The 17,698-nt window shown below is 47.7% G+C and overlaps 3 protein-coding genes and 2 long non-coding RNA genes across 14 annotated transcripts in view; 2 read left to right on the top strand and 3 right to left on the bottom strand.

Annotated features, from left to right (window-relative positions):
* Window positions 1-295: 295 nt before the first annotated feature.
* Window positions 296-3,279, bottom strand: HOXA1 (homeobox A1; the record flags this gene model as incomplete). The annotated part of the gene is made up of 2 exons (XM_081164883.1): window positions 296-2,013; window positions 2,625-3,279. The coding sequence occupies 2 exons, from the start codon at window positions 3,277-3,279 to the stop codon at window positions 1,658-1,660; spliced, it is 1,011 nt and encodes a 336-aa protein (XP_081021009.1). The 3' UTR covers window positions 296-1,657.
* Window positions 3,280-3,623: 344 nt separating this feature from the next.
* On the top strand, window positions 3,624-8,174 carry LOC308570219. The gene is made up of 2 exons (XR_014000987.1): window positions 3,624-3,745; window positions 7,100-8,174. It is a non-coding gene; the product is annotated as an uncharacterized lncRNA (long non-coding RNA).
* Window positions 8,175-8,295: 121 nt separating this feature from the next.
* HOXA2 (homeobox A2) lies at window positions 8,296-12,178 on the bottom strand. The gene is made up of 3 exons (XM_081164803.1): window positions 11,652-12,178; window positions 10,200-10,628; window positions 8,296-9,436 (listed from the first exon to the last, which is right to left on the bottom strand). Exons 1-3 carry the CDS (start codon window positions 11,659-11,661, stop codon window positions 8,670-8,672), a joined length of 1,206 nt encoding a protein of 401 aa, XP_081020929.1. The 5' UTR covers window positions 11,662-12,178; the 3' UTR covers window positions 8,296-8,669.
* A 620-nt stretch (window positions 12,179-12,798) lies between these two features.
* LOC308570295 lies at window positions 12,799-15,370 on the top strand. The gene is made up of 2 exons (XR_014001091.1): window positions 12,799-13,136; window positions 13,728-15,370. It is a non-coding gene; the product is annotated as an uncharacterized lncRNA (long non-coding RNA).
* Window positions 15,371-15,548: 178 nt separating this feature from the next.
* HOXA3 (homeobox A3) overlaps window positions 15,549-17,698 on the bottom strand; it is a 52,306-nt gene continuing 50,156 nt past the window's right edge. For all 10 annotated transcript variants that reach the window (XM_081164786.1, XM_081164783.1, XM_081164782.1 and 7 more), the window contains one exon: window positions 15,549-17,248. In XM_081164786.1, the coding sequence (XP_081020912.1) occupies window positions 16,485-17,248 (764 nt within the window). In that variant the 3' untranslated portion in view covers window positions 15,549-16,484. The remainder of the gene's footprint in view (window positions 17,249-17,698) is intronic.

Raw genomic sequence — 17,698 nt, 5'->3', positions numbered from 1 at the left:
AGTTCCCGCAAGTATGGTTCAAAAATAGCTCCGCTTCCTTCGCCTTTCTCTTAATTGCAGAATATAAACATGGATCTTTCTCTTTCTATTGATTAATAGACCTACTTTGTATAATCTCGGGGTACTGTACATAATGTGCAGTCAAAGGGCGCGAATAATTCGATGTAGGGATATCTGAGGAGGATATCTGAGCAGCCGATCAAAAGCCACTCCAGGGGAACTGGAAAGGGCGCAGAAAGCTTAACCTCAACCCCAGACTCCGCTTTCCAAAAGATACCGAAGGAAAGTAAAAACCTGAGATATGAATATATTTATTACAGAGATTTGTAGGACCCGTAAAATTCTGCTCTGGATTCCTTTCTCTTTTTTTCTTTTTAAACACAGAATCTCAGAACCTTGGATGATTGTACAGAAAAAAATCAGAAAGTACTCCATCACAAATGACAACTGATAGAACTCAGTGTTATTTTCACTGAGTACATCCAAGCGTTTGTGCATCATGCAAGTTCCATCCACGAATCACATAAAATATACATTCGTTTGGCCATTCATCACATTCAGGAATTGGGCTGAAAAGACTTCAAGTCTAAGGAACGTTTTCTGGGGGTGGGGGGAATCTCCCCTCTCCCTTTTTAATGATAATATTGGGGGTTGGGAATGATCCAGCACAGAGTTCGGGAAGGGGGGGATTTAAAGCGGGGGTAGACACTAATAAGCAAGGTTTATTTTTTAAAAACCTAGTGCAATTTCCACTTTCTTTTCTAGCTCGTTCAAAGAAATAGTAGCAACCTATGATTTTTGAGGTATCTGATTGAGTTGAACAACTTTTCGTTCGTGACATCCTCACTTTTCTCTATAAAATCGAATCCAGTGTTGAGAATGTAACCACCCTGTTTAAGCTCATCATCTTATCTAAACATTTCTAGAAAATTCGTAAAAAGATAAATCTCTGGGACAAAGTATTTACAACCAACAAAACTCATACACACGAGAAGACAAGAGACATTAAATTAAAGTGGTGAAAGTTCTCGAAGTCGTGTAAAGGCTTTCAATAGTGCATCTATTCGTGAATTTGGGTCTGACAGGTCTTTGGTTGGAGGAGAAAACTGTAGCAATGTCTTTGGCAACTCGATTCTGATCTAACAAATTCTCTTGATTGTTCCCACAATACAGTCTTTAGAGAGATGAAAACAGATCAACTCGGAGGAGCTGAGGCAGGCTTAGTGAGTGATACTGAATAAGCTACTCAGAGTGAGGTCCTAAACTCCTGGGCCACAACCCAGCCAACGTGAGCCAGCTCCCATTGAAATCAACTGAGTTTAAAATAGTCACAAAGTCCCATCCCGCTCCTTTTCATGGGATTTAGGGATGATTTAACAGCGCAGTCCTGTGGCCTACCTACTCAGGCGTGTTGGCTTCCAGAGAGCTTGCTTGCAGGCCTTATAGGATCTCAGCCTCAAAGTTGCTAAATTTGTGAGAGAGTTCCATTCAAATCAATGAGACTTGTCTCCAGATCAAAGGGTTCAGGGTGAGAGTTTGGGTTGCTCTCTCCGCCAATTGCGTGAGAGTCGGAAAATAAACAAGGGGATAAGTTCGAAACACAATAAATTTACTCTTAGATTGTGCCTTAGAGGGAGAATGAGGAGCAGCGCGTCTTTCAATTCGAGGTAGTCAGAGTGTCTGAGGTAGAGGAGGTTGGCGAAGGGGTACAGGGGGATGGGCTGGACTTTTCCGAGGACTCCTCCGCTTTCTCTTCGCTTCCTGTTGGGGTGGCCGGAGAAATGGGGAGCAAGCCCTCTTTCTCTCGCTTCTTCTGCTTCATCCTGCGGTTCTGGAACCAGATCTTGACCTGAGTCTCGTTCAGCTGCAGCGAGGCGGCGATCTCCACCCTGCGGGCCCGGGTTAAGTATTTGTTGAAGTGGAATTCCTTCTCCAGCTCCGTCAGCTGTTTGGTGGTGAAGTTGGTCCGGACCGTGTTGGGCTGGCCAACATAACCGTACTCACCAGCTTTCCCTAGAGGGAGGAGGGAGGGAGAGAGAGAGAGAGAGAGAGAGAGAGAGAGAGAGAGAGAGAGAGAGAGAGAGAGAACAGCAACAACAACCCACATCAGAAGCGTTAACTCGATGCAATGATTTATAGGTGACATGAATCAATAGGCAGGCGCGCGCAGGTACAAACCATGGAGAATGAGCTCTTAAAGTGAAAGGAACTTTGTGGGCCAATCGGAAACCTGCTTATTTCTAAGTAAAGACCTAGCGAGTGCACATGGGCTAAACTTCTTAGTGTCTGCTTGTCCAGTGAAACAGCAACTGAACTCACCTAGATCAGGGGAGATCTGACGACCGCCTGCTTTGTGATCCACAGCGGGGACACAAACACATCAAACTGCGTTATAACACGAACCCCAAATCACAACACGACCTTTCCCCCATGTCTGGAGAACCGGTACGCTTCAGCATCCCAACCATACCTGTTCCCATCGTACCTGGGACCATCAAGTTGATCTGCATCTACCTTAAATGCAGATCTTCTGCGTCCACCTTACAAAAATAATAATGAAAAGAAGAAAACTTCGGGCCCGAACTTTCCAAAGTCCAGAGTGATCGCTCAGGCAGGTGACTCACCTGTTTTGGGAGGGTTCCTCTTCACTTTCATCCAGTCGAAAGTCTGGGCGGGAGGAGAAGTCTCCGACGAAGGGGAACCGCAGCCTTCCTGGTGGTTCGAATGAAGTGGAGACAGGGGGTGGCTGTAATTGGTTAGGGTTAGACTCTGTTGCTCTTCCCCGTAAGAGGGGTGGATGTACTGAGCAGAGCCCACGGGGCCCCCAGCGTAAACCTGGGGCTGCTGAACCACGGACGACGAGACGTTTCCAGAGTAGAGCGCAGGAGCGCACTGGGGGAAGCCCCCATTAATCTCTGCCTCTTGAGCGAGTGGGTAGTGGCTGTAGCCCCCCGCGCCGAAGTTCTGCACGCCGTAGGTGGGCCCACAGCTCGGGTGGGCGTAGGACATCCCCAGGTTGGGGTGGTGCTGGTAGGTAGCAGTCTGGTGGTGGGGATGGGGGCTGATCTGGACCCCCCTGCCCACGAGGAAGCGGTCGTCCCCGTTGCAGTTGTTGGCACTGACAGCGCAGGACTGGAACGTGGTTGTGGTAATCCCATGGTCGGGGTGGTGGTGGTGGTGGTGGCGGTGGTGGTGGTAAGCCCGGGGTGAGCAAGTGGCGGACTCGCCGTTGAGGATGGGCGGATAATCGAGGAAGGAATTCATCCTCGCCGTGTCCATCTATCACCGGTTGACCGGCTCTTCGGAGTCCTGGGTGACCGTGCCAACTTTCTCACTTCCTCCATGGGGGCCAGAAGAAAAATGATATGAATGTACAGTGAGACGGCGGCCACGTGAGGGCGGCAGCCAATGGCTGCTCCTCCTGCCAAAGTTGCCCTGCTCCTTCCTGGTGATGGATCACCCTGGCTGTGGCATTTAAATTCCGAGCGCTCCTCCATCAAGGTGACGCGCAGCCACACCACCTCCCTCTCTCCCTCCCTCTCTCCCTCTTTCCTTCTCTCTTTCCACACCCCCCATCTCCTCCCCCGTCCCCAGTCAGCGCGTTGGGGTTTGAGAGCCGGGCCGGAGAGGCAGTGCGCGCCCGGGCGCTCAGCCTGAAGCAGCAGCAGCAGCAGCAAGCACAGAGCCGCCGCCGGAGGGGGCTGCTCTTGCATGGATTTACGAAGGGACAGCCTGGGCTTGGCAGGTAAGCAAAGGGACCCGCGCAGGGCGTCCCCAGTTGGGTAGCTGCTCCTCCTGCTGCTGCTTTCTCCAGTACTGTTGTCTAGAGAGCACAGCTAGGCTGAACCTTTTCGGCTACAGTTAGATCGCTTGGATCATTATGGTCTGCCTTGGGCAGTCTCCAGCAGTCTGGGGTTGCTGTGTGTGTGAGAGAGGTGGGGAGAGAAAAAGAGAGAGAGAGAGATCAAGGGGGCTGGGGGAGGTTTGGGGGCATGGAGAGAGGTAGGAGGCCGGCGGCTGAGCTCTGCCAGTTGCCGATGCGTCCTCAGACAGACCCCGGCGTGCGCGCGCGAACCGGCAAGAGTTAAAATGCGCTTGGTCCAGCCTCTCTCTCGCGGTTATTTGCATGGAAATGAGGCTCTCTGCAAGGCAACGCCATTGTTGCTGCTGCTGCGGGCAGCGTGGTTGGCTTTAACGCACGGGAATGGCGCCGTTGGCTCCTGGAGACGGGGAGTCAGTGGGGGGCAGTTGGAGCCGGCAGCCTGGGCTGAAACGGAGGCGGTAGTGTGCCTGCCTGGCGACTGGGTACTGGGTTGCTCTTTTTTTCGGACGATCCGACGCTGCTGGGCGCGGTTAGAGGAAGGAAGCGCTTACAAAGGTTGCCAGGGAAGCTTTCTCAGGTTCTCTCCGGCAGCTGAGCCGCCAGAGCGCCTGTGCAAACTGTCAGGCCTCTCCTCTCTCTCACCTCCCATCCACTTTTGCTCCCCCACCCCGCTTCTCACGTATAACCTTTGCCTCCCTCCCCCCACCCGCAAGGAGTGTCCAGGGGTTGAAACCATGAGGTCTAGAAAGACGCGAGTCTTTAAAATAGCAGTCCTCTGGATGGCATGGCCAGCGGTTAGGGGGAGGAGACTGTCTAGAGGAAGGGGCGAGGGGGTCGACAGCGCTCCTCCAGGCGCTTGATCGCTAGGCTGCCGCCCTCCTTTCGAGGAGGGAGAGAGGGAGCCGAGGGAAACAAATGGCCGGGCGTTGGGAGAGTCCTCTCTGGATTCCCTCGCGAGGACCGCAAGTGCTTTCTTCTCGGAGATGTAAATCCCTGGTTCCGCTCAAGTCCGTGGGGCCAGACGCCTGGCTTTCAGTGGGGCTAGACCTGCCCAAAGGAAAGGCAGGGTCAGCTTAAACCTGAAGGAAAACCCCTGGGTTGGATGTGGGGAGGTGGTGCGTCCTACGGGGGCTTCATCTTCACAAAAAGGAGAGGTGAGCAGGGAGGACTCAACAGCACAGAATTCAGCATAAAATCGTAGAATGGTAGAGTTGGAAGGGACCCCAAGGGTCATCTAGTCCAACCCCCTGCACTGCAGGAAGGAAAACAGGCCTGACTAGAAAGATGGCAGACTTTGCCTGCCGGAGTCCGGAAATAACTATGCGCACTTCTTATGCTTTCATCTTGCAAATGTCAAAATCAGCCCAATAATTTAGTATTAGTGTGTTAATGGCTGCTGCTTCTATATTATCTACACACACACACACACACACACACACACACACACACACACACCATGTATGATTCCGTACCACCCTAGTCCCTCTGAAACTATAACACTATTTTCATTCCTAAAATGCTGCTGGATTAGGCTGTTCTCCGGCTTCCCCTTTCTTCCTTCTCCCTCTCTCAAAAACGAGGCCCACTCAAAATATTAATAAGCGTGCATTGTTTACTAAGACAAACATGCCCCAAATCTGGCTGTGAGACTTTGAAAGTCTCATGCGTACTTCCTGGCTTTCCTTTGGTAGAGCTAAACTCGCTCTGAGTGGGACTTTAAAAACATTTCCTTTTGGCCCTGTAGTCACACCTCGGATTTCTCTCTCTCTCTCTCTCTCTCTCTCTCTCTCTCTCTCTCTCTCTCTCTCTCTGTGTGTGTGTGTGTGTGTGTTTGTGTGTGTGTGTGTGTGTGTGTGTGTGTGTGTGTGTTTAAGAGTAATATTTATATATTATTCAATTTACTGGAAGGAAGGAAGGACAGATACAGGGTTCCCTTTACGCGTAGCCCCATTGATTTCCATTCTACTCATTGCACGCACAGTCACGTATTGCCCAGGCACGACGGTCTGGGAGTAGATCGCATCGATATGAGTGGCCAACTCGTGGCCCGAGGAGTGGATTCACGAGGAGGCGTTTTGTAAAACAAAAGAACGTGCATGTAGGGATTTAATATTTCCCTAACAGCTTTAGATGTAAAACTATGTTGGTGCATGCCGGCTTTGAAAACAGAGTATAAATCCTGATCTAAAGGAAGCCTTGTTCCCTATGAAAAGTTGGTAATTTTATTTGGGCCCCTATCCTCTCTTTCTCCCTCCTGGCCGCCTTTCTCTGAACAGAAACCTCCCTCCCGTGCCTGCTGCTACGTTGCTCCCTTCCACACTTTCTCCCCCATTTCTCCGCCATTGTTCAGAAGAACTCTTTCCCCTTTTGTTATATTGTCTCTGTGGCCCAACGCTTTTGCATTCTGAAGCCAACACAATTCCTCTGTTTTACCAGAATGCAGAAGGAGACACATGGAGGGCGGGGTGGTGGCGGCGGTCGGGGAGATCGGGGGAGGGGGACGCCTTTCCCAGTGTGGCGAAGCAACCATATTTCCCATTCCATGTCTGCCTTCTGGAAAACGCAAGCAGGCCCACAGAAAAGCCCCCTAAGCTCGACGAAGGCCTTTCCAAAGCAGGCCCTGCCCCCCCCCACCGGTTTCCCCCCACCCCACCGTCCCCCTACATCCGCCTTTGTTGAATCGGTTCCTCTGGTGGTTCTGAACGTCACCAAACCCATCTCTGGCCTTCGTCCCTGCGGCCAGGGCGCATTCTGTTTTTGCGTTCGAAAAAGAATATTTCGAATTTCTCTCTTGTTCGTTTTGAAAGAGGATATCTGCAGGGCTTGGCCTACTTCTGATATGCGGGGGTGGGGAAGAGAATCTGCTGTGGGGGGGGTCGATTTGTATGGAAGGCTTCTTTTGTTCTTTGAACCGGAGGCTCCCCCACACACACACACACACAAACAACAAACCTGAGCGCTGCCTTCTCTGTATAAAAGGAAATGTTCCGAAATGCACGCCCGAATGGAATTTTCTGTGTCACAAACCAAGCAAACCCTTAGCAAAAGGGGGGGGGGGGAGAGAGAAAGAGCGCGGGAGCGCCCGGGATTCCCTGCCGCACCTGAAGCTTAGCCAAGCTGTTGTTTTAACAGAGCAATAAAAATGAATTATGACTAACCGCCTCCTAGTTTAATGGTTTCAGACGGGGATGCCCAGCCCGAGCAAATACGTAAGAGGATTTTTATTTGTGCATGTGTTCCTGCAATTGATCTCTTTGATGACATTCTCATTCACAGAAAGCGTTTGATTTATGACTTTAGGAAGAACTGCATCCAGTCTTTCCACGCAGCTCAGCGCCACCCCACTTAGAGGGGGTTTGCAAAACAGGGAAGCCAACGGCGACCACAACAAACGCGCGCAGAGGAGAGCAACCAGGAAACCCGCGCCTGCAAAGATCTGGGGAAGTTCTTAAGGAGCGGGCTATAAATATCTACATTGGCATATCTACATACACACGAAGATGTATGCTAACACCTACTGATAGGCAGTGGGGCAAAAAAGAAGAAGAAAAGAGGCACACTGGATTTTGCTAACAATCCGAATTGAAATCGGATTAGAGAATACTGTATACACAGCTATCCCCGCCTGGTAGCACTTTTAAACGGACCTCATGACTCTACACTTGTTAGTCCAGTTCCAGTAGGACTCGATGGCCTCCAACAGCTTTTGTTCCGTAGACCTAGAGAAAGCCACAGGATTTGAAAGCGATTTTTCATATGCATTGCATACATCCTAACCGCGTGTGCTTGTGTTTTAATTCTCTCCTCTGATTTCCTCTCTTTTAGGTTTCTTTTCTCGGGGCCTTCGGACAGCTGGGAAATCCATCAAATGCCTTCCTTTCTCAGCTCTGGTTCCCCACACCACCATCCCTCCCCCCTTTCCAAGGCACGGGTCGCAAAAGAAATAGTTAAAAATAGCGTTCAATAGTAGAAACCAGTATACACTTCTGTCGATTTCTGGCCATTTATGCAGCAAGGCTTCCTGTAGTGCTTTTTGTTTCCCCTTGCAATAATATGATATATTCTGCCTATAATACAATATCAGTTAAAACGTAGAAGAGAATTTTTATATAATGTTACGATATATTAAACCTGTACTATAAATAAAACGTTGGCGATAGCACATAAACATTTTAACTTGTGCTTCTAATGTCTTATGGGCATTCAAGGGAGGGGGGATATATTTTTATGTAAGTTTTGGAGTTATTTTAGGGGTTTTTTCCCTCCCCCCTATTTGAATATTGAGAACTTTGGAAATCCATCATTTACCGCTGGCTTCCCCCCTAATAAATATATTTCTAACGAAAAAGGACGAAGGTTGTGACCAAATTGTGTTGTTTCTTTTAATTGTATTTCAGGACTAGGGGAGGGGCGGAGATTAACTTCCTTGTATGAAGCAGAGAAAGAGAGAGATAAAGAGATAAGAAAAATGCTTGTAGCAAACAAGAATTTATTCTACCAAAAATACTTATGACAACGCATCCTAATGTAATACAAAAATAAAAAGAAAGTGAAGATACAATTTTGATATGATCACTTTCTTACAGGCCTTATATATTGCTTTTCATAGAAGGACCTAGAATGGGACTAGGTTTAAAACCGGACACAACTAAAAATGTCATAGGCAAACGGCAAAATAAGCTCTCCAACACACCGAGAAGGAAAAATAAAAATAATCAGGAAAATACTGACCAGGAAAAGGGAAAGAAATTAAATCAAGTCATCCCCCTCCCCCTCCCGCTTCCCCAAAAAAAGGAAAAGGAGAGGGGGGAAATAACCCTTTTCGGAAAAGTTGGTCTGTCATTTCTCAGTAATTCAGATGCTGCAAGTCAATTGTGGTGAGTGTATCTGTAAAAAAGTCAAAGCTGTCAGCTGAAATATCTACAGGGCTGTCGAGGGACCCTGGCAGACTGGGGGAGACGGCGTCGGAGAGCTGTAGGCAGGAATCTGCGGAGAAAACGCTGAAGTCCTGTAAAGAAGGCACCTCCAGGGCCTCAGGACTGTCATTGTTCAGGCCAGCTGCACAGTTCTGGGCCATTGTTGACAGGCAGTTGGGAACAGTGGGTGACTGATGCTGAAAATGTTTCAGATTTTTCTCATTGCTCGTTAAAGGCGAAACTGGGAAACTTTGGGACTCTCCATTGTGGACAGTGACAGCCTGCTGTTGCGCTAGTGCATTCTGCTGAAAAGTGTAGCCTTCCCTTTCCGAAAGCGCGCCTGAGACATTGTTGAGGGCTTGCTCGAAGAGGGATTTCTCCTCCTCCTCCTCCTCTTCCTCCTCCTCCTCGTCGTCTTCTGCTTTCTCGTGATCCTCCAAGCCTTTGAATTTCCCTTCGCTGTTCTGGTTCTCCTTGCACTGGGTCTGCCTCTTGTGCTTCATCCTCCTGTTCTGAAACCACACCTTGACTTGCCTCTCGGTCAGGTCCAGGAGAGCGGCGATCTCCACCCGCCTCGGTCTGCAGAGGTACTTGTTGAAATGGAATTCCTTCTCCAGCTCCAAGAGCTGCGTGTTGGTGTAAGCAGTCCTCAGCCTCCTGGAGCCCCCGGTCCCATTTTCGGAAATCTCCAGAGATTCTGCTTAAAAGGAGACAACAACCAGCACTATTAGAATGAGAGATATGAAAGAGGGGGAAAGAGAGAGAAGAGGAGGGAGAATGTCTTATTTTAGGATTTTGAACATCCAAGCCTGGTGGGGGGAAATGAGCTAGTTGGAGGGGGGGGGCTCTCTCTTTCTCTCTTAAAGCATTAAAATTTCAACTGCAACAAAATGGCCGCCCATGAATGCAGTAAATCCATTGTGTTTGCACTCCTGTGAGCCCGGTCTCTTGGACCCACTTTTCCTTCTCCCCCCACCCTCCTCGCTTAGCTCCAGGAACTTGATTTGCCTCCATCTCCCCAACCTGCCCATACCCGAGCAAACTTTGATATTAGCCATACAACAATTTATAATTAATGCATCAGCTGCTTAGCTGAGCAAGAGCAATCTATCACTCTTCATTACTGTCAAATATCCCAACTCTAGGACAGCGAGACAAGAGGAGGGTCACCTCCAACTCAAATAAATCATCCCACGCTAAACAAGTTAGGGGAGAAAAAAAGAAACTTTGTTTGGGGTGGGGGGATTTGGGGGTGTCGGCGGGGTTGGTTTCTGAGGAATCTGCCTGTGGATCCCCCACCAGACCTCCAGCGAACCCGGATTGGAGTGCCGTAAGTTAGGGAGGCACCCATCCAAGCGAGAGGGAGTGGGAGAGGAGAAAGGGAGATTATATGGAGATAGGGAGAGAGAGATCTCTGAGTCCCAGGAAGGCTGAAGGTGCAGCAAAGTCTTTGAACTGACCTTTGTGGCTCAGGCAGGCTGGTCCAGTGGCGGAGGCCGAAGGAGGCGGCAGGACAGTTTTCTTGGAGGCTTTTTTCTCCTTCATCCAGGGGTATTCCGGAGGCTGGAGGGCGCCGGCTGGCACTGGGCTGCCGCTGCTGGCATTGGGGCTGTGCTTGGGGCGGCTGCTGCTGCTGTGGCGAGGGTGGCTGCTTGGGTTCAGGCTGGGGATGGTCTGCTCAAAAGGAGGAGGAATCAGTGTCGAGTGTGAAAGCGTCGAGTTCTTGATTGATGAACTTTGAAATGTATCACCGACAGGGGGAAAAGATGTCAGGCACTCAGCGAGCGATGGCTGACTATTGATAAAACCAATCTCTCGCTCAAATTCGAAATTCATGGCCTTCAACTCGCAGCCCCCTTGGAGAAAAAGTTCCCTCTTATTTAGCGCTTCTGGGAGGGGGAGGGGGGAGCAAGGCCCAGGAAAAGGGGGGGAGGGAGGAAAAAAAACCGAGAGAGAGGGAGAGAGAGAAAGGAAGAGGGAGAGAGAGAGAAAAGGGGAAAAAATATCATAGAAGATCGCTGGTGGGGTGTTTTTTTTCTAATTCACTGATTACAGCCGTATGGGGACCGTGCTACTATTAAACTATTGAATTCATGGAGACAAGGTTGAAATTGGACCGAATTGGCTGTCACATGATTGCCTCTGCCCAATGACAATTTGGGCTTTAATCAAAAGAAGCCACTGTCTGTTTGATTGATCCAAAAAAGTCGGGAAGGAACGCCTCATTGGGGGCCAGCAAGGCATTATTTATACTTTTTAAAAGGGGGGAAAGGGTATCTCCGCCGCGCGCTCTCTCGCTCGCTCTCCCCCTTTTGCCTCCTAATCTGAAATGATATCTGAGGGTGGGGGAGAGAGAGAGGGAGGGTGTGTGTGTGTTTGCCTGGATGGGTTGCCTGAGCTGCTGCTGCTGTTGCTGCTGCCTCTGATGCTTAGCTTGGCCGGGGAGGCTCCCTTGCCCCGCTTGCCTCCCCTCCGCACACTCCCCCTTCTCATTGTTTGGGACTGTCAAGCAAGCGCCTTGCACCTCACAAATCACGGGCGCACCTCCATCGGACGCCCTGAGTCATTAACGAAGTCATCCATTAATCTCCAAAGTTGTGACACTGCGGGCCCCCAACATCTCCACCGCAGCACAAAAAGTTCCACCCGGCCAGGGGATGCCAAGGAAGGGAGTCTTTGCTTATATTTGATTTGGATTTGTTTCCCCCCCCTCCCCCGCCCCCCCCATCTCCAACAAAACCCGGACCCAACTCCGTGCTAAGGACTAACCACTTCCTTAAGAAAAAATTAAAGGACGGCAAGGTTGGGGGTTCCTCCCCCTCGATCACGACCTGGCATCTTTTCCCCCCGCAATTCTCTCCCTGTTTCAGCTGAGGGTACAGTATGGAGAACAATTGGCCGCCGGTCCCTGCCTCCATCCATTGTGTCGAAGGAATTTCTCCAGCAGCTTCGCTCCTAGGGGAAGAGTAAGAGCACGCAGGCTGGTGGGTCGCTACTTTCTCCCCGCAGTTGTCTTGACAGAAGCGGACGGTTCAGAGGAGATACAGATTTCCATTAGACCCTGGGACTGCAAACACAGGTTCCGATCAAAAGAGGAAATAAAAGCGGGGAGGGTGTCACAAAACAACATCCAGAGCATTCACACAAACGACACTGGAATCAGCTGACGCATTTTCTTTCCGTAGCCCCAATAAAATGGGGTCCGGCGAGTATTTCCCCCCCCCTCTCGATTCCAGTGAAATATGTCAAAAGTCAATGTCGGGGATTAAAAAAACGAAACAAAACCGCAATAAGGCTGCAGATTAAACCAAAGAGCTCTAAGGACTGTGGAACTGACTATCCGTTTCTGCCCTTACCATCTCGTTTTGGAGCGCACGGTTTATTCGATTTGCTCATTCATTCCGCGATGCCGATGGTTTGGACAGGATAGCTCTTCAATCGCCTCAATTACTATTATTATTATTTTTTTACAAAAGGTAAATGAGGGGAGGGGTGGACAGCGCTGGAGGAGAGAAGAAGACCCAGAAGGACACGGTGGGAACGAGGCGAAGGTTTCCTCTTCTTCAAAGCAAACCAGGAAAAAGGCCGCGCATCCTCCGGTTTTTTTTGGAAGAGGGCTTTCTGCAAGGCGAGAGGGGTGGGATGGAAGAGCTTCTCTTTCTATATTTATACATTCCAGTGAAGCCCGAAAGTGCTCCATCCGCTACCTCGAGTCCTTGTTACATTTCAGAGCAGAATCCTGAGCAGAGCTTGGAAGCGCTTAAAACAATAAACTGACCATTACATCTTCAGGTGAAGCTCAGCAAAAAAGAGAGAGAGAGAGAGAGAGAGATAGAATGTTTTTAAAGGTGATTTTTTTTAAGCAAAAAAAAAAAAGCAAAACCCCTTTTTGATTTCAAGCAAATAAACTCCCACAATATGGATGATCAGGGGCTGAGGAAGGGGTGGGGGAGGGGCCGAGATATTGCAATAATTTGTTCACATTTTTTTTAAAAAAATGTAGATTGGGGTTGCTATTTAATGCATCTTTGACAGGAAAGGAAGGAAGGAGGGAGGGGAGGGAGGGAGGATGGAAAAGGGTGCCTTACAAATATACATGCTGTTGGAAGATGTAGGCTGGGTTTCTTTCCTCTCTCTCTCTCTTTTTAATTTTCTTGCTTTTACTCCAAACAAAGATCCGCTGAAGCCTGCGCGCGATCAATCTTCCCGGGCCAAACGCTTTGACAGCTTCTGGCCTTTAAGAACACATTTGAAGCTTCTTGCTCTTTCCCAGATCAAATGTGGCTGAGAAAAGAAGGGGGGAAAGAGAGAGAGCAAGAAACGCGAGTAAACAAGGAAAAAGAGGACGGCGAGGCTGTTTCTGCTCCCTAAATGGATTTTATTTTCCTGTACTAAGGGTGGGGATCTTGCTCTTTTTCGCATTACCCTGAAAGACAGCTCCGATGCTGGGGTTTTGTTTGTTTGTTTTTTTAATCTTTACTCCCCCCCTATAGAATATAGGTGCTAGAAGTGAAATGGGTGGGAGGGTTTGTTCGAGGACCCCCTAGGAGGAAAGGCGAACGTGGGAGAAGGCTGGGGCAGTTGGGTCCAGGAAGGCTTTGTGAGTCAAATCGGCGTGGGAGGGTTAGGGCCAGCATTTTGGGGTGGGCAGCCTAATAGAAAAAACACCTGGAACAAAGAGGCTGGCCAACAACAAAAAAACCCCACGCCCTCCATTCAAAACCCTCTGCAAAACCAAAACAAAAACCAAAATTTATGTTTCTCTAAATGAAATCCGAACAGTATGTGATACAGTCGAGGGAGCGCAGGAAGAAAATTTAGGCGACCCCTTTCCTGTAAAAAAAATAAATAAATTCACGAAGAGAAAATATATGCTTTTTGACTTCCCCTTCCCAGAAAATTGTCTTAAAAGGTTGGTTTTCAATACCCAAACAGTCAGCTATTCGCCACTGATATAAGGCATCATCTCTCAAATTAATTTTGAACAGGAGAATATCCACCACGATCCATTTTCATCTTCCTCCAAATGCTGCATTCCGGAGCTCCAATTTGGGGATTTTTTTCCCATTATAAGACTCTTTAAAATCAGATTAATGAGTTTTAAAAAGCTGGGTGCAGCCTTTCTGCAGTCTGGAGCGAGCGCGTCGCTGTAAGTATATATGGGACTTGCCTAACTCAAGCTATAATAAGGTTTGTATGGATGGCAAAATAATAATACAGAGTTACGTTTCTTTGCATTGTAATTAGCTACGCCTTGTGTTTATTTTTTTATATATTGGGGGTAGCAATGTTATTGGGACAAGAAATCTGGAAGCTTCTTAAGACTGTGAAAAAGAGAAGAGATGAATAATATTTCTACCAAGGTGACCAACATGGCGACAATCTCTTTCAGATTGAAATAACAGATGCTGAATGTGCAATCGTTCCCCTCTAAATGCACTATTGTGTATACCGGTGTTCTTAGAATCCTAAACCCAATTGCTACAACAAATAAGCCCCACAGCTTTAAATTATCTGTTTACTGTTTGGATTTATTATAACTCGTTTATTAGCGCAGATCCATGCATGAGGGTCTTCGAGACCAATTTGCTATGGATATATCAAAAGGTATTTCGGAAAGAAAGGATTTCATTTATTTTATTTCCCCTCCCCCTCCCCAATAGAAGATTTACATTCGATTGCCTCACCTCGCCCACCCAATCTAGAAAAGACGTGGGTGGGGGTGCAGGATGGGAAAGGACGCTCGATTAACAAGTCGTGCAAAGATTATTAAAGCCCTTCAATTTCTAAGACCGCAGATGAGCAGATCAGTTCGTGGAGAAGACCATAAGGAACAAACTCTCTCTTTCAACCCCGGGGATGGGCCAGATCGCTTGGCAAACAGGCCTGATTTATTATTGCTGAATCTGTCCCTTCATTATTAGGGTGATGAATTGTATTTTGCCTGTAAACAAATGTGCTTTTGAATTCGTGCCATATCAAACATGAGTCTAACTACATGAGTCTTCGTTTTTTTAGCCTTAAGTTTATTTAATTTCGCCTCTCTTTCTTCCCTCCAAATCCCTACCCTTCCTTTTTCTTTTTTTAAAAATATTTCCCCCATCACTCAGCATAAACAGTCGCTGAATTGTCCGTTTTGGTTCCCGAGAGGAGCTTATAAGTGTGGGAGTAGCGAGCTGCCGATCGGCTCAAAGGTCCCCAGTGCGGAGGCGAGGAGAGCCTTTTCTCCCATTAGGAACGGCTGGCTTCCTCCAGCAGAGAGTGGACCCAATATGGCGAGAGGGAGAACAGCCTGCAAGCGGGACCCAGCTCATCCTGCGGCCTCAGGAGAAGATTCCCTTCTGCAGAGGCGACGCAGCCACCTGAGCTTGATTTACAGCATATCGCTCCAGACATGAGGGACACAGTTTCTCTTCCCCACCTCCACCCCTTCCTCCGCTTCCCTTCGACCACAATGAATGCAACAAAAAACGAGCAAGCTGCCACAGCTACCTATGGGCTGCGTTTATGAAAAACGTCTGGAGAACGGCAGTCCTCGAGCTATAGTCGGAAAGGGCGGATCTTTTTCCATCTTGGATATTTTCAATGCTCCAGTTCTCCCCACTGTTGTTTTTTTTTGAGGAGTGGGGAGTGAAGACAAAAATGTGTAAACCTTCTAAGCTTTGAAAGCTCAGAGAAACAGAGGAGACCTGAAGGTTGGATATTGGACATTTATGTATTTAAAAGCTCCAAGGGCGTCAGTCCTTGTTCTCTTTCTCTCTCGCATTTTTTTCCTTTCTAAAATCAAATGATCATATCTTAAGTCTGTATTACTCAGAATAAAAACTTTATTTTTTTTCAGAATGTGAGCAGCAAGGAATGTATAACTTTCAAAACAAAATCTAGCTTTGTGTTGTTCTCGTTCAGGTTTACACATTTCCCTTTAGTTCGATGTTAACAGGCACCCGCTTCTGTTCCTGTGGTGGCCTGCTGTTTATTTCCCAGATTTTATTGCATTTTTTCCCCTTCTTCTTTTTAAATAAAGGAGTTTAAGTTCCCCCCTTCCAAATGATATTTCCTATGTATGTCATTTAACATACAGCCAGGTAAATATCTCCTGAATATTCAGGGTACAGAAGTTTTATTTTTTTAATATATTTATATATATAAATATGAACAGATGGGGATAAATAAAAAAATTTAAACACTTAGATTATTCAAAGTTTGCAAAAAAATATAAATAAATCTGAAAGTTCACCAGCATACACACGTTGAAAGACGTACACGTATTAATAAGTTCGCTCAGGGAGCCCCTGTTCAAGCGCCTTTTTATTTCTTTCTCGCTATTTAAAAGAAGTGCAATTAAAATAAAAATGCTTCCCCGGTTGGGATCGATTCTGTACGAACAAATTCACATTTAAGAACCATCTGTATAGAAAATTTGTTCATATACCCTGTTTTGATAAAAGTGTTGAAGTTAAGAGTAGAAAGCCTATGTATACTCTCAAAGGGAGAACACAAGGCAAAGAGTTCAAGGAGATAAATATCCACTATTGAAACTAGGGAGCAATTCAAGCAACAGATATTGCTACGTCACATAAACTAGAAAATGCTTTTTTTTTTACCAAAAGAAAAGAAAACAGAAGCAAAACAGAAAGGGCAGGGGGAGGAATTTAAAGTATTTTTCTTTTCTTTCTTTTTCCCTTTTTCTTTTTTTTTAAAAAGGCTGGGGGACTTTTATGATCCACTAAGTAACTGATGGTATATTACAGATGGGTCAGTTTGGGCGCTTCCTGAATTCTTCCCTGAGAAGGATGGTGAGAAGTAAGGTCTGTATATGTTGGGTGTGGGTCACACGGTCCATGGTGATGATTGTTGCCCATTGGCCCACTGTAGTCCATGTTGGCAGAGGAAGGATGAGGGAGGTGAGTCAGACCAAAGATGGAAGGCCCAGAATTTGCCATGGTGTCCACATAATTGCCCCCAACATAGACGGGGCTTCCCTGTATATGTGGATTGCCATAGCCATTCCCTTGAAGAGGATGAGGGTCATATTCAGGAGTCACTGCTGCAGTTCCGGTATATCTCTTTTGTGGAGGCGGGCAGTTATTGAGAGGAGCTGGATATGACGTAGGGATGCCATAGGCGTTCTGATGAGGCTTGCTGAAGGATGGCGGTGACTGGGGTTCATATGGAACACTGTTTACTAGGGAATGCATAGAGTTCAGGTATCCTCCAGCAGCCGGAGGGACAGGACTTCTGCTTGGGGACTGTCCTCCTGAAGAGGTCATCATGCCTTTGCCCTTCTGATCCTTTTTGTATTTCATCCTGCGGTTTTGGAACCATATTTTGATCTGTCTTTCTGTGAGGTTGAGCAAGTTAGCCATTTCTACCCTTCTTGGCCTGCAAAGGTATCTATTGAAGTGAAACTCCTTTTCCAGTTCTACCAGCTGGGCACTTGTGTAAGCCGTGCGGGCTCTTTTAGAGGAAGCTTGCCCTGGGGGGCTTTTATCACCAGCACAACTCTCACCTATGCAAATCATACAAAGAACAAAGTGAGCATTGGGGCACCTGAACACACAACAACCAGTAATCATCAATCAGCCTTGCCTGTGCTAGTACATTGCAGGGCCTAGTGCAGGGGTCAGCAACCTTTTTCAGTCGTGGGCCGGTCCACCATCTCTCAGACCATGTGGTGGGCCAGACTATGTTTTGGGGGGGAAATGAACAAATTCCTATGCCCCACAAATAACCCAGAGATGCATTTTAAATAAAAGGACACCTTCTACTCATGTAAAAACACACTGATTCCCCAACCGTCCGCAGGCCAGATTGAGAAGGCAATTGGGCCGCATCCAGCCCACGGGCCTTAGGTTGCCTACCCCTAGCCTAGTGGTAGCATTGGCTCTTTCACACATGAGGTTGTCTGTTGTGACCAAAGATATGCTCAAGTGACAGTCATTTACTGCACCAATATATG

Source organism: Podarcis bocagei (assembly GCF_964188305.1).
Source record: "Podarcis bocagei genome assembly, chromosome: 12".
Taxonomy (NCBI): domain Eukaryota; kingdom Metazoa; phylum Chordata; class Lepidosauria; order Squamata; family Lacertidae; genus Podarcis; species Podarcis bocagei.
The sequence above is the reverse complement of the archived record's forward strand: the minus strand, read 5'-3'. Positions and strand labels throughout refer to the sequence as shown.